Source organism: Gymnoscopelus braueri (assembly GCF_963280865.1).
Source record: "Gymnoscopelus braueri genome assembly, chromosome: 5".
Taxonomy (NCBI): Eukaryota; Metazoa; Chordata; class Actinopteri; order Myctophiformes; family Myctophidae; genus Gymnoscopelus; species Gymnoscopelus braueri.
In genome coordinates, this window is record NC_137606.1 from 41,359,021 (window position 1) to 41,372,652 (window position 13,632).

General features: G+C 42.6%; 2 protein-coding genes across 3 annotated transcripts in view; both read right to left on the reverse strand.

The window, feature by feature from the left end:
- Positions 1-270: 270 nt before the first annotated feature.
- Positions 271-4,295, reverse strand: mlnr (motilin receptor; the record flags this gene model as incomplete). The annotated part of the gene is made up of 2 exons (XM_080428258.1): positions 271-824; positions 3,503-4,295. The coding sequence occupies 2 exons, from the start codon at positions 4,293-4,295 to the stop codon at positions 514-516; spliced, it is 1,104 nt and encodes a 367-aa protein (XP_080284384.1). The 3' UTR covers positions 271-513.
- A 4,525-nt stretch (positions 4,296-8,820) lies between these two features.
- The window catches only part of fndc3a (fibronectin type III domain containing 3A), a 111,361-nt gene continuing 106,549 nt past the window's right edge, over positions 8,821-13,632 (reverse strand). For both annotated transcript variants that reach the window (XM_080428413.1, XM_080428414.1), the window contains one exon: positions 8,821-11,876. In XM_080428413.1, the coding sequence (XP_080284539.1) occupies positions 11,547-11,876 (330 nt within the window). In that variant the 3' untranslated portion in view covers positions 8,821-11,546. The remainder of the gene's footprint in view (positions 11,877-13,632) is intronic.

Genomic DNA, 13,632 nt, shown 5'->3' on the forward strand with positions numbered 1-13,632 from the left:
CAGAATGGCACATACAGTAGTACTTAGTACTTAGTAAAGTAAACAATGTTGAGTCGATAACGTTTGCATCTAGAAATGTGGATAGGAAACGTGTTTCTGCTTTTAAACTAGTCATTTTACATGTGAAAATAATCAGTATCGAGAAACTGCATGGCCTTCACCTAAAATGTTATCAGAAACTATTTTTTGGAAACTATTTTCTGATAAAGACATCTAGGGGCAGAAGGGTCGTTAAACTGCCTCGGTTGAAATATTTGATTGTGCTCCATGTCTTTAGCCTCGCACTGACCTGGCCTCTTAAAACACAACACAAATAGACATTCCTCTTGTGCAGTCTGCTGCCAGCAGTATAGCCTACTAAATAACGTCACTCCACATTTTCCCCTAACAACTGCAAATTGTGTCCTTAAAAAACACCGACCACAAACCTGTCACACCCTCTGCCGCGGCGGGCCGAGCAGGCCTGTTTTACAAATTTACAAACACGGGCAAGCGGGGCGATAAAAACGTCTTTCACACCCCAGTCAGGGTGGTCTCATTGAGGGTCGTAATGTCGTCTATGATGCAGAGCTGCCTCTGGCCGCGGCGGGCTTGTCTGGGCCTCTGGTGCAGCAGGAACAGGCGTCGGGCTGCGGCGCGGTACTTGCGGGACATGAGGTTGTAGAGCACAGGGTTGATGGAGGCGCTGAGGTAGCAGAGGACCATGGAGGCCACGTTGAAGTCCTGGCTGAGCTTGGCCTCGTAGTAGTCGTCCACCTGAGCAAAGAGGTTCCTGCCGATGTGATAGGGCAGCCAGCAGATGGCAAAGCCCAGCACCACCAACACTGGGGACAGGAGACAGACGGACAGAAAGGTGAGAAGGGTATACGTGTGAGTGTGTGTGTGTGTGTGTGTGTGTGTGTGTGTGTGTGTGTGTGTGTGTGTGCCCGCGCGCACATCTGTCCTTCACAATATCTCAAACAGAGCATGTACTGTATTGCAGAGGACCCAAGGGAGTGTGCAACTGTGCATAGTGCCCGGTGGTTCTCCAAAAATATATATTTTTAAATCCACAAATCCCCATATAAGGAGATTCCTGATGTCATCAATATGATGTCATAGTACTGACGTTGAGGGAACATCCGGGAGAGGGAACATAGGGTTTAGGAAACATAAAGTAGAGGGAATATAGGGCTGAGGGAACACAGGGCAGAGGGAACATAGGGTTGGGGGAACATAAAGCCGAGGGAGCATAGGGCTGAGGGAATATGCTCCTGACACGATTACTTAGGTATGTTTGGTAAAGTTTTTATATCATTGGACAAAAGTCCAAATGAAATATACCAAACATCAATAACATTGGGCACTGTAATGGAAGCTGTGCTAAAGGTCTGAATAGACAATGACATGACACTTTTCACAATTTTCACTTCCGCCCCTACAACTAAAATAACTAGTAAACAGATGGCTGTTGTGAGAAGAAGAGATAGAGATTTACTGTGTAGAGTTCAAATGAGGAAGAGTATGCACTTTTTCTTCCATCTGAAGCCATCTTCACCACCTGCTTTCACAATTTAATTCCCTCTCTGACTGAAGAAGTGCTATTTAATTAACACATTTTGTCTTAGAACAGCAGTGCTGTTATAGACCTTTTCACACTTGACAACAACAGCATTCTAAATGGGTCCAAGTCAATTTCCTGTTGCAGCGTTTGTGACTATCAGTACCTGACAGGAAATAAAGATGATTCATTCAGACCAGAGAACCTGCCTTGCACAATAAAAAACAAAACAAAAAGAACTAGCAGGTGCCTTGGTCCCCAGGACTGGAGGTTAGAGAACCGATGTCTTATAGAAACATAAAGTATGGATAAATATGTTTCAAGTGGAGATTGTATACACATTAAGGTTTAAAATATGACACAGTTGACAAACGATAGCCAACCAGGTGAATTTGTTTTAATTTCTAAAAGTTGATCTTTAGGCCTATCTGACATATAGAAGCAAATTCTTGATACCAGAATCCTATTTTTTTTCTCCTATTTTGGGATTGAGGGATGATGACTGTGTGACGACACATCAGTAAAAAAAACAGCCGAGGAACTCTTCATTAGGCTTGATTCATGGAGGCCTCTGATGACAATCCAATTAGGGATTCGACAAATGTGGACATAAAAGGCAAGCAGACCCGTTGGCATGAGCTCTGTGCAGCCAGCTAATGAGCCACATTAATATCATAACAGGTACAGTTGATTAAATAGTTGGGGAATACGGATTACGGTAGCTTGGTTACAGCCTGTTTACTGTAAAAACAGATTATTTTCCTGCACAACATGCCAGAGCTGCAAATGAAGACAAGGGCATAATCATTAGCTTCAGAGGAAACTGAAAACAAATTCACATAAACGCAGACTCCTAGTATTGAATCACTAGAGAGAGAGAGAGAGAGAGAGAGAGAGAGAGAGAGAGAGAGAGAGAGAGAGAGAGAGAGAGAGAGAGAGAGAGAGAGAGAGAGAGAGAGAGAGAATTGAGTGGGTAAAGGCAAATAATAGCACAGCTACAAAAGGTAAGTTTAGAAAATTACACCACTTTACTCTAATGCATTAACCACTTAAACCCTATACTTCCCTGACCGGGTCCCCAAAGGTCTATACTTGTTGGTCCCCTTCCTCAGACTACACCAAATCTCTTCAACAAAATAGCTGTTCTACAAGCTCACGTGTCACAATTGTTGTAAGCTCTTAGATCTGATATTTTCGCAGAATTTGCATTTTATTACAATTTGTATTGACAGAGTACAATGTACATCCATACTCTTTTTCTTTTCAACAAGACAAATAAAGAAGAACAAAAAGAAACATTATACTGTAAGTGAACAAAATAGAAAAAACTTAAAAACACTAAACAGAAAATAGCAATAGTGGAAATAGCATTGTAGAGCTTGTAGATCTACTATTTCCACTTTTATTCACGACAGCGTTAATCATTAGGTTAATCAATTTGTTAATATGTAAAACATTTAAAATGTATTAACCCATAAAGACCTGGAACTGTGTCATTTTTAGATTTGAGCTAAAAAGCATTTTACACTTTAGGCTATTCAAAAATAGCAGATATACAAGCTCATAGCGCGGCACCGAGTGCCGCGCTACGAGCTTGTAGATCTGCTATCTTTGAAAAATCGTGAAAATGTGTGCAAATCTTTGAATATATATATATTTTAAAGCGAACATTTTTAACTCAAATCTTTGCTTCTGGGGGTCCCTGGAACAAAATATTTTGATGGGGGTCCGCGGCCAAATACATATCATTTTGGGGGTCCTTGACATGAAAAAGATTGAGCACCACTGATATAGAAACATACGTTTTTCAGAAAAATGTTGAGATTTAGGAGACATGTAGAATCGGCTTCAGGTCTCGATGGGTTAAAAAAAAAAACACGCTCGCTTCTCAAATATTCATCGATGAATCGCTAAGAAAAGAATGGATAGTGGTAGCCCTACTCCCTTCTCATAACCACTCACCCAGGATCTTGACAGTCTGCCGGTGGGAGCGCTCTCGGGCCAGGGCGCACGGCCCGCCCTGGAGGTCCTTCCGGCTGTTCCACAGCCTGTAGCCTATGGAGCCGTACAGGAAGATCAGGCAGAACATGGGGCAGAAGAAGTAGGTGGTGGACACCCACAGCATGATGTGCAGCTGTCCCGAGCTGATGGCGTCCGCCGTGTGCTTGCACTGGCCCGTGTCGTGGTCCGGGCGCGTCGCGTTGTCGTACTCCACCCCCACCAGGAAGAGCGTGGGGGCGGCCGACACCAGGGCGAACGCCCACAGCGCCAGGATGACGTACTGCACCCGCCGCTTGGTCACCACCACCTTGGCCCGCAGCGGGAAGCAGATGGCCAGGTAGCGCTCGACGCTGAGCGCCGTGATGTGCAGGATGGTGGCGTACGTGCAGCCCTCGTTGACGTAGTGGTAGAGGCGGCACACGGCCTCGCCGAACAGCCACGGCACGTACCGCCACAGGCGGTAGAGGTCGAACGGCAGGCAGAGGAAGATGGCCAGGTCGGAGACGGCCATGCTGGACAGGTAGAGGTTGGTGGTGGTCTTCATGTCCTTGAAGTGCTGGATGATGAGGATGGTCATGGTGTTGCCCGCCACGCCGACGACGAAGATGAGGATGCAGATGACGGTGACCGGCACGAGGGTGGAGGTGGGGAACAGCGAGCCCTCGTAGTGGTGGGCGTCGATGGCGTAGGCGTAGGGGTCGCTGGTCTCCGGTCCGCCGGAGTGAACCTCCACCTGGGCTCCGGTCCAGGGCATGCCGCTTGGATGGCAAGATGCCGTGATGGCAAAGTTTTGAGAAGGAGTAGGGCTGATTGGGGAAAAAAAAAAAAAAATCTGGAAAATATTTTTTCACGATTTTTCAAAAAACTTAATTATTATTAATATTACAATTACAGCGTACAAAGGGCTCCACGTCAATGAAAGAAAGGAGAGATCAAACAGGAAAACCATCAATAAAATAAAATAAAAATGATATTGCTAGGCATGGCACTTAAGCTCTGAGTAGGTGAGCGATGTGTGCGAAAATACTGTTACTCATTAAAAGCACCTGCTTTTTAGGACATATTTTGTATTTGTCTTGTTTTTAATGTCTGAGGTTTATATTATGGTGATATCTTGTTTGTAATTGGACTGCTGTATTTCCCTTGCTGCAAAACAAATTGACCTTTGAGTAAAAATAAAGAACTCTTGAACCGTGATGCCCTTAAAAACACACCCAAAAAAAGAAGAGAGACTGAAAAGATGTAAATAGTGATCGGTGTCTTTACCTTTGAGAAAGAACAAGGCTCTTGGTTTTTTTCTCCCCCCAGTCTCTGGTGGTCTTCCCTTTCGGTGTGTGGATGAACAGAGTGGGAGTAAGAGAGATAAATGGAGAGGCTGGCACAGCCGATCCGTTGTGTTGAGAAGACAGCCGAGCTCTGGCGAGACTAGAGGCTAAATGATAGAGCACCTCCTCCAATGCACCCTAAACAGTTAAAGAGCAGCCTCCCCCCTCCCCCCCCCCCGTGTGTGTGTGTGTGTGTGTGTGTGTGTGTGTGTGTGTGTGTGTGTGTGTGTCTTTGTGAGGAGTAAATAGTCTCACAAGGATTAAGAGATTGGGAAAATTATACAAAGATTCATTTTATCAGTCGTTCTCAAACATGTTCATGCCAAGGAACACAACATTGATATGTACACCGTATTTGGCCACGGGCCCAAATGTGAAACGATTTTGTGCCAGGGACTCCCCCATAAGAGATTTGTCAAGATTTGTCACATTTTGTTAAAAGCAGCTAATCTACAAGCTCTCAATGCATTGCGAAGCTTTGTGAGCTTGTAGATTAGTTGTTTCTGAACAGCACTTTAGACCCCCAATGATTTAAACTGCCACTGTTCTTAATCCACTGTTCTTCTTCCAACAGTGACAGGTTAAAATATGGTTTGCAACGGACTATAGCAGGGGATAGGAGATGCTATACACCACACCAATCAGACCCCTCACTGTCCAGTTCATGGATTTCTACGGAACCAGAAGAATATAAATGTTGAATGCAAAATGGACACCCATGACTTGCACTCATTACACACAGTTGGGTTGGTATCGATGTAAGCATAACACATGTACAATGTCTCTTGCATATGGAGTGAAGTTCTTTTAGGCTAAACATTAAACTACAAACTATAAAACAGAAAAATGTGAAATTAGTGCAATGTGCGAGCATTCCTTGCAGCAAGGATACATAGAGGTTATATGTGTAAAATGAGGTACAGTAATAAATACAGAATATGTTCATACAGTTAGTGCAAGAAGGCACAGCAGGGGTATTCAACTAGATTAGGTAGGGGGCCACAATTGTAAAATTACAATAATCTAAAATAAAAGTACAAATATCAGGTTTTTCATAGTACAAAGGAACAAAACAGCCAGAATGTGTTTTTTGTTCCTCTCCTCGCCTGATTTTAACTTTTAAAAAAATGTTAAAACAATAAAGAGACTGGATGATTTGTCCCAGTACCATTCTTTCAGGTGAATGATCTGACATATTACATTTGTCATGTACATTACATTTCCAAGTAGCTTGTGGCTAGATTCACTACTTTCAGAATTATGTAGAGCTTTTAAGTAGTTCAGCTACTTTTTTCACCATCTGGGTAGCTTGACAAAAGCTACATCCCTACATTTTCAGTGGCACATCAACAGGGGAAGAGCACAACATGAGTTTTGAGTGCAGTTCGTCCATTACATGTCATCTCCCTCAATTTGTAGCTACCTATTTTTGAGTTTCGAGTGGACTCCAATCACTCAATTAGCGTCCCGGTCTGAATGTCATGACACTCTAACTCTCAACTAATGGTTCATGAAACGCATCATGAGAGCTTGTGCTCTCTCTCTCTCTCTCTCTGAACTGTCCACAGCCCTCCTTCTAAGACGAAAGTAGACAAATGGTCCAATCTTATAATGAGCATAGTGAGTGCTTTAAGACTGCTTTAAGAGAGGATTAAAGACCTACCTTTTTAGCAAAGCATTTTTTTTAGCTGGTTTTACCTCTAGGCTTTATGCCCCCAGTTTTAATTGTTTTGTTTCAGTTTCTTAGTTGCCGTTTTCTTTTATTGATTGGTGTGATGTTTGTTTTTATGCATTGCCTTCTGTAAGCACTTTGAGATTTCTTGTAAATGTAAAGTGCGTTATAAATAAAATCCATTATTATTATTATTATATGAAGATAGGCTGAAAATTGATGAAGTGGTCCCTTAACACGCCATCTCCATCTATTTGTAGCTATTTCTGAGTTGGTTGGATTTTGACATCACATCAAATAAATAATTCTCCATGTACATCCAATAGCTTTTACACAGTAGTATGTTTCATTCAATCACTCAAGAGCATCCCGAGCTGAATGTCATGATGCTGTGACTCTCAACAGATTGCTGATGAAACGCATCATAAGAGCAGTGGCCTTATCAGCCATGGTACTCAAATATAAACAAAAAGCAAAAACTTTTCCATGCAAACACGGAAACACTTTCACCATGCCAGCTTGGCTCCACTGCTCTTCTCACAAAGGGTCCATGCCAGGGTCAGGTGCACAGGACACATTGAAATGCATACCTCCTATTTTCTCAAATCCAAAATCAAAGCCTGTGCAGTATAAAAGGTCTGGCACAGATATTATCCTCTCAAACATCAAAATGTGTAAATGCAGTATGAAGCAGTATGTCACCAAAATAGACATATGTCCATTATCGTCCTATAGGACCTGTAGCACATACTGTAACAATGGCCATCATGCCGTACTATAGCACACAATGACCCCTTAATTATTAACCATTAACGGGTTTTGGTTAACGGTTATGAAAAAATTGGAATATGGAATGTGTTCCAGGGCCACAAGAAAACTCCCCACGGGCCAAATTTGGCCCACGGGCCACCAGTTGAATATCACTGGTATACAGTATGAGGATGATGCAGTGAACGCATCAACCAGTGCAGTCCTGTCTGCCATGCTGTCAGGAAGTAGCCGCTGAAACTGAAACCACTGTTTGCGCTACTGTGAAACGACACCGTCCCACCCAGTTACTGAGCCATTCCACTAAGTTGATACATACAACAGCAAACAGGCCCATTGACCCCACAGATCCCTACAACAGAGAGGTCACTCTCCGTTGTCCAACTCTGAGCTACCTGTCATCGTGGATGTGCACTGGGCCCACTGTAATTCAAACCTCTGGTAAAGTTCAGGAAGTTGACTGAATCACTCAAGGATGAAAAAGCAACCTATGACCGGCGCTCAAATTGTGGGGGGGGGGGGGGGGGGGGGGGGGGGGGGCTGTTCTGCGTTTGATATCCGCTTCTGGTCATTCATTTTTTTATCACTGGTGAGGATATGTTTTATATCTGCTTCTGGTCAGACTGAATTAAATACATGCATTTACTATTGGGAAAATGTAGACTGTCTGATATGTTGGATATTTGTTTGATGAAAATGAAGGAAAAAAGGAGAAGGAAGGGCTAGAGTGGGCTCTGTTCTTTTTACAAGTCAAAGTCCGTGTACGACCACGGGTGACCGCTAGTGTGGTTTACTGCGGTCTCACGCCACCACTCACAGCAACATGCACAGTTTGAGGGTTGAGTCTTACCAGAGCCACGTCCCATGGCATGAGCCTGACCTCAGAAGCAGGAGGCAGCAGAAAGCTCCCAGCTCTGTTTGCTAGACAGAGTAAGTGTTTACTCAGGTCTGAGTGACACGACAGGCAGAGCCTGTAGGACCGTTTCTTGAATCATGCTTTCCCCCCCAATCTGTCCCTCAACAAGACCTAAGCCGTGGTGGAAAAAGTACTCACATTTTTTACTTAACCCTTTAAGACCTGGAACTGTGTCATTTTTTGATTTGAGCTAAAAAGCATAATTGTACACTTTGGCTATTCAAAAATAGCAGATATACAAGCTCATAGCGCGGCACCGAGTGCCGCGCTATGAACTTGTAGATCTGCTATTTTTGAAAAATCGTGAAAATGTGTGAAAATATTTGAATATAAATATTTTTAAAGCGAAAATTTTTAACTCTATTCTTTGCTTCTAGGGGTCCCTGGAACAAAATATTTTGATGGGGGTCCGCGGCCAAATACATATCATTTTGGGGGTCCTTGACATGAAAAAGATTGAGCACCACTGATATAGAAACATACGTTTTTCAGAAAATTGTTGGGATTTAGGAGACATGTAGAATCGGCTTCAGGTCTCAAAGGGTTAAGTAAAAGTATCAATACTTAAAACATAAGAAAAAGCCAGAACTTCAAAAGGTGATTAAGAATTATAAATCTTTTATTGTGCATGGATCCTTTGTCGATATCATGGCTATACAGATACACTTTAGATACATACCTATGATTATACATTTTTTTTCCCATAACGAACATTTTAAAGTGATATGTCTGGTATTATGTAGAGTATAACAAATTTTCATTTTGGAATGTACGGTGTATGAGGTAACTGCAAACATTAAAATTACATAAAAATGGTCTCTTTTTGTGCATATTTTATTTTATTCTTATATATTTTTTTGTAGCGTTTTGTTTTTGTACGTCTCCACAGCCAAAAGGTAGTTTCACCTCCGGGGCGAGGAGATATTAAAATGGCACACGTTGCAATCACTATCAAAAATAGGATTTTGTTTTTTAATTCTTTAAATGACAAAGAGAAGACATTTTTTGCAGAATGTCTTGAAAAGACCAAATCATGTAATTCTCCAACACGTTTTGCAAGGTACCTGCATTTCATTGACGGTTGCAACAGCAGTTATTTCTTTTTAAATAGCTTTTTTTTCCTGCCCATTAACCAAACACAACACTAGACCCTACTGCCAGATTACTACTGAAAACTCAGCGTTAGCAATCTGTTACAAATACTTAAACACACAGAGAGAAAAAGGCAAAAATTTAGATTCACATGAAGCACATGAGAGAACACAATTTTTGTATCTGCCGTTCGCTTTCCATGGTGCATGAGTACTCAAGGATTATTTTTCTCTGGAGAGTTACTGACTTATATTAACTTCAATATTATAAAAAATAGACTTCACACATGTATGACCTGACGGAAAAAAAGAAACAAAATTAATGCCTAGAACCTAACTTTTCAAATTTATATTCTCATGGTATGCACCTTCACTAACACGAAATAAATGTTTTGCTTAAGAGTAAAAATAAAACGCTAGTGTTTACTAAAAGAAAAAAAAAGAACATAAAATAAAAGTAATAATTAGGAAAACTTAAGATAAATCAAGAAAATGCTCCCAAGATGCCCCCCCCCTCTTTAATCAATTAAGGCCTCTGAAACACCTGTTCCTCATACCCTTCTCTTTTCTTGAGACAGATCGGCTGTTTCAGCGACACGTGATGGGATACTACAACATTTAAAAACACCCCCCCCCCCCAAAATAAAAAAAACAAACAAAAAAACATGAGGGCTCACGCAATCTCAAAATGTGTTCTATATAAAATGCATCACAAGACCAAGACACAACCAGTCAAGGCTCTTCTTTTCTTTCACTAAGGTGCAAAATCAATTACTGGGAACGAAAAAAAACAAGAAAGAAAAAATCAACAAAAAGAAAAACAACAGAACATACAGGTAAGCATAAATTGTTTTGTGCTGAACAATGTAATTTTGGAGTAAAGCAGCTGCATGATTGTAAAAAGAAGCTACAGTATAACTATATGATAGTAAAAAGTATTAGAATTTATTGTGTTAGTTTGGTTGTTGTTTTGTTTCGTTTTTTTGTTTCGTTTTCCAACTCTCTCTACCGAGCGATTTTTTGTTTGTTTAGTTTTTCTCCTCAAACTTACAGGTCCTCGTGTCTTACTGTACAAAAATATACTAACATTTCTCCAGTCATTTTTGCATCCTTAAACATTCTTAACATCAAAAAGGTTTTGGAAAGTGCTAAATGAATGCTCTATAATGCGAACAACAATTATAGATTTCTCATCTCGCTGTGCCTCGAAACCACTTAAACCCCAGCATCCTTATGCGGGCGGGGAAGGCTAACGCAGAAAATAAGCAGATCGTCAAGCGCGACGCGTTGTGAGCTTGTCGATCGGCTATTTTCAGCGAAGGCTTTCCCCGCAATAACAAGAAAACAGAAAAGACACTAGTATAAAGCCCTGAGGGACTCCGGTCAACCATATGGGGTTTAAGTGGTTAAGCCTCCAGTACGGGGGGGGGGGGGGGGAGGGGGGTTCCCTTCACCTGATCCTGGAGCCTCTGACTTCCCCTGCTGGCCGTGTAATGTACCCTTTGTGGCACAAACTACAAATACCGCATCTGGACACCCTCCCCCACTGTGCAAACATTGGCGCCCCCCGCGGTCATACCTACATACATTTTTGGAACATCTATCAAAAACATTTGTTTCATACTAGACAACCCGTCTAGTACGATAATAACTATAAATAATGATTATTTTCTATGCACACATCATATGGTTTATGTTGCATAAGGTTTTTAATCCCGACCCTCCTGTTTCCGAGGGTCCATGTGCGGGGGAAGCCAATCAGAATGGAATAAGAGAGCTTCGTTGAAAACTGGTGTGTGCCCAGTGGGGGTGAATCAAAGTACAAGAGTCACGGCTCATTTATACTTAGTGGGCGTTGCTTTTTCTCGCGCCAGAAGTAGCCGATCTACAAGCTCACAAAGCATCGCGCTGCGACAAGTTGTGAGCTTTGTAGATCTGCTATATTCGGTGTGAGACACACGATGCGCAACTTTAGTAGAATCAGGCTTCGGGATGAGTGTTCGTACGATTCCTTGCTATTTTCCCTTACCGCTATTCAGGCTGCCCCTTTCTGCTTCTGCCTCTATACCCCTAGGCTCCCACGCGCGCACGGCTAACGCGATCAAATCTGTTGAAGTCGAAAAAAATTATAATAATAAAAAAAAAAGACAAAGTACGTAGAAAACAAATAAATCAAAACAGAAATGAAGGGGAAAATAAAGCTAATAACCCGCGCTGCTCGGGGGACGTCGCCTCATTTGATGACAAAGTACTGGATGACGAACGCGATGAGGATGGCGATGACGGCGAACACCATGAGGAGGAGGAACGCGCACTGCTCGTCACTGAGGCTCCGCCGGGGCCGGCCGGCCTCCGACGTGCCTCGGGCGCCGCCGGCGGGGCCCGCGGCGCCACTGCCCGCCGCCGGGTCGCTGCGCTGGGGGAAGAGAGTCACCGTGGGGCTGTAGGGCCCGCTCAGCTCCGGGGCGTCCTGGCACTGCCTGATGGCGCACACCCGGAAGCGGTAGTCACTGTTGGGCTGCAGGCTGTGGACATGGTGCGATGTGGCGGGACCTTTGTAGGCCTGAGAACAACAGACATAATGAAGAGAGGGAGAGAGAGAAAGACAAGTGAGAGAGAGACTACAAGTGGCCATGTTTATGATCTTTCACATGTTATTTAACCCTTTAAGACCTGGAACTGTGTCATTTTTAGATTTGAACTAAAAAGCATAATTGTACACTTTGGCTATTCAAAAATAGCAGATATACAAGCTCATAGCGCGGCACCGAGTGCCGCGCTATGAACTTGTAGATCTGCTATTTTTGAAAAATCGTGAAAATGTGTGAAAATATTTGAATATAAATATTTTTTAAGCGAACATTTTTAACTCTATTCTTTGCTTCTAGGGGTCCCTGGAACAAAATATTTTGATGGGGGTCCGTGGCCAAATACATATAATTTTGGGGGTTGTTGACATGAAAAATATTGAGCACCACTGACATAGAAACATAGGTTTTTCAGAAAACTGTTGGGATTTAGGAGACATGTAGAATCAGCTTCAGGTCTTAATGGGTTAACAACGTCAACGTCTCTATTCTGGGCATGTCAATATAGGCCAACATTCATTGAAAATGGAAGATCTAAAAGCTTGCAACGTGATCTGTCGTGAGCTTGTAGATCAACTATTTTCGCTGAAAAGATTTGGTGTAGAGGGAAAAAAAGGATAAAGCCCTGGTTAAGCTTTTCGGGTTTTATTTGGTCAATAAGAATAAAATGAAGTCATTGTGGAGCAAAAGCAAACTAACACACTCATTGTTGGTTTTGGCAGTTCACTAATGCCAACATCGTGTTCGATTGGTCAGAACCACGTGATTTATATTGTTTTGATCCCGCAATCTGTCCGCCAACGTACTGTGGACAGTTTTGAAGAAAAGGTTGTCTGAGGAGGTTAAGAGGGTACAAACTATCGTTTCTCTCTGAGCAACTACAAACACAACCTGTGTGTAAGCAATAATGGAGAGAGACAGCACACATGTTGTCTACTGTGTCTGTCACCAGAAGTAGCAAAATCTGAGACAAATTATGTCAAAGCACAATTTAAAAAAAGAGCAGAGACCCGTGGGTGGGTCCAACATTCAGAACTCTGCCACAGCGAGTAGAAAACACTTTTGTTCTCAGAGAACTTTGTTCATTTCGACAAGACCTGCCAAAACTGAAAATAATTTGACTTTGTTGCCAGTCTGACTAAAGGCAGACGGGGGAAACATTACAGGTCAGGCATAGTGTGAATGAATCCTAATACATTTCCAATTTGAGAATGTTGCCTGTACTTTTGAGATGGCAGCGCCAGTCAGCCATTCATTTCTAAAGGTGAAATGAATGGCTGGTTGGTAAAGACTTCAAAACGTGTTGCTTCGCGCCGCGTTTCGAGCTTGTGGATCTGCTACTTTTGAGTGACGCTGTAGTATGATCAAGTAGGGCATTCATTTACAAAAAAAGACACAAAAAGTTACAATACGGAGACAAGAGGTTTCTGCCAGACAACAACGATAATCCACATCCAAATCGCCCCTCAGCTAAAAAACAAACAAACGCTTTCTATGGAAACACAGGCACCTATATAGCTCGTGCAGAAGGGCAACGTCATACATCAACGCACTCACCCGACTGAGCTGTGTGATGCAGTGATATTAGCATAATAGTACGTACATACGCTGGTGGCGGCCATTACTCCTGGTTAAGACCGCCGGGGGCCGCGGAGAGAGATGAGCTTGTTGTCACACGCTAGACACCTGGGACTGCTCATGGATCAATGACCTTTACATAATGGCCAATTT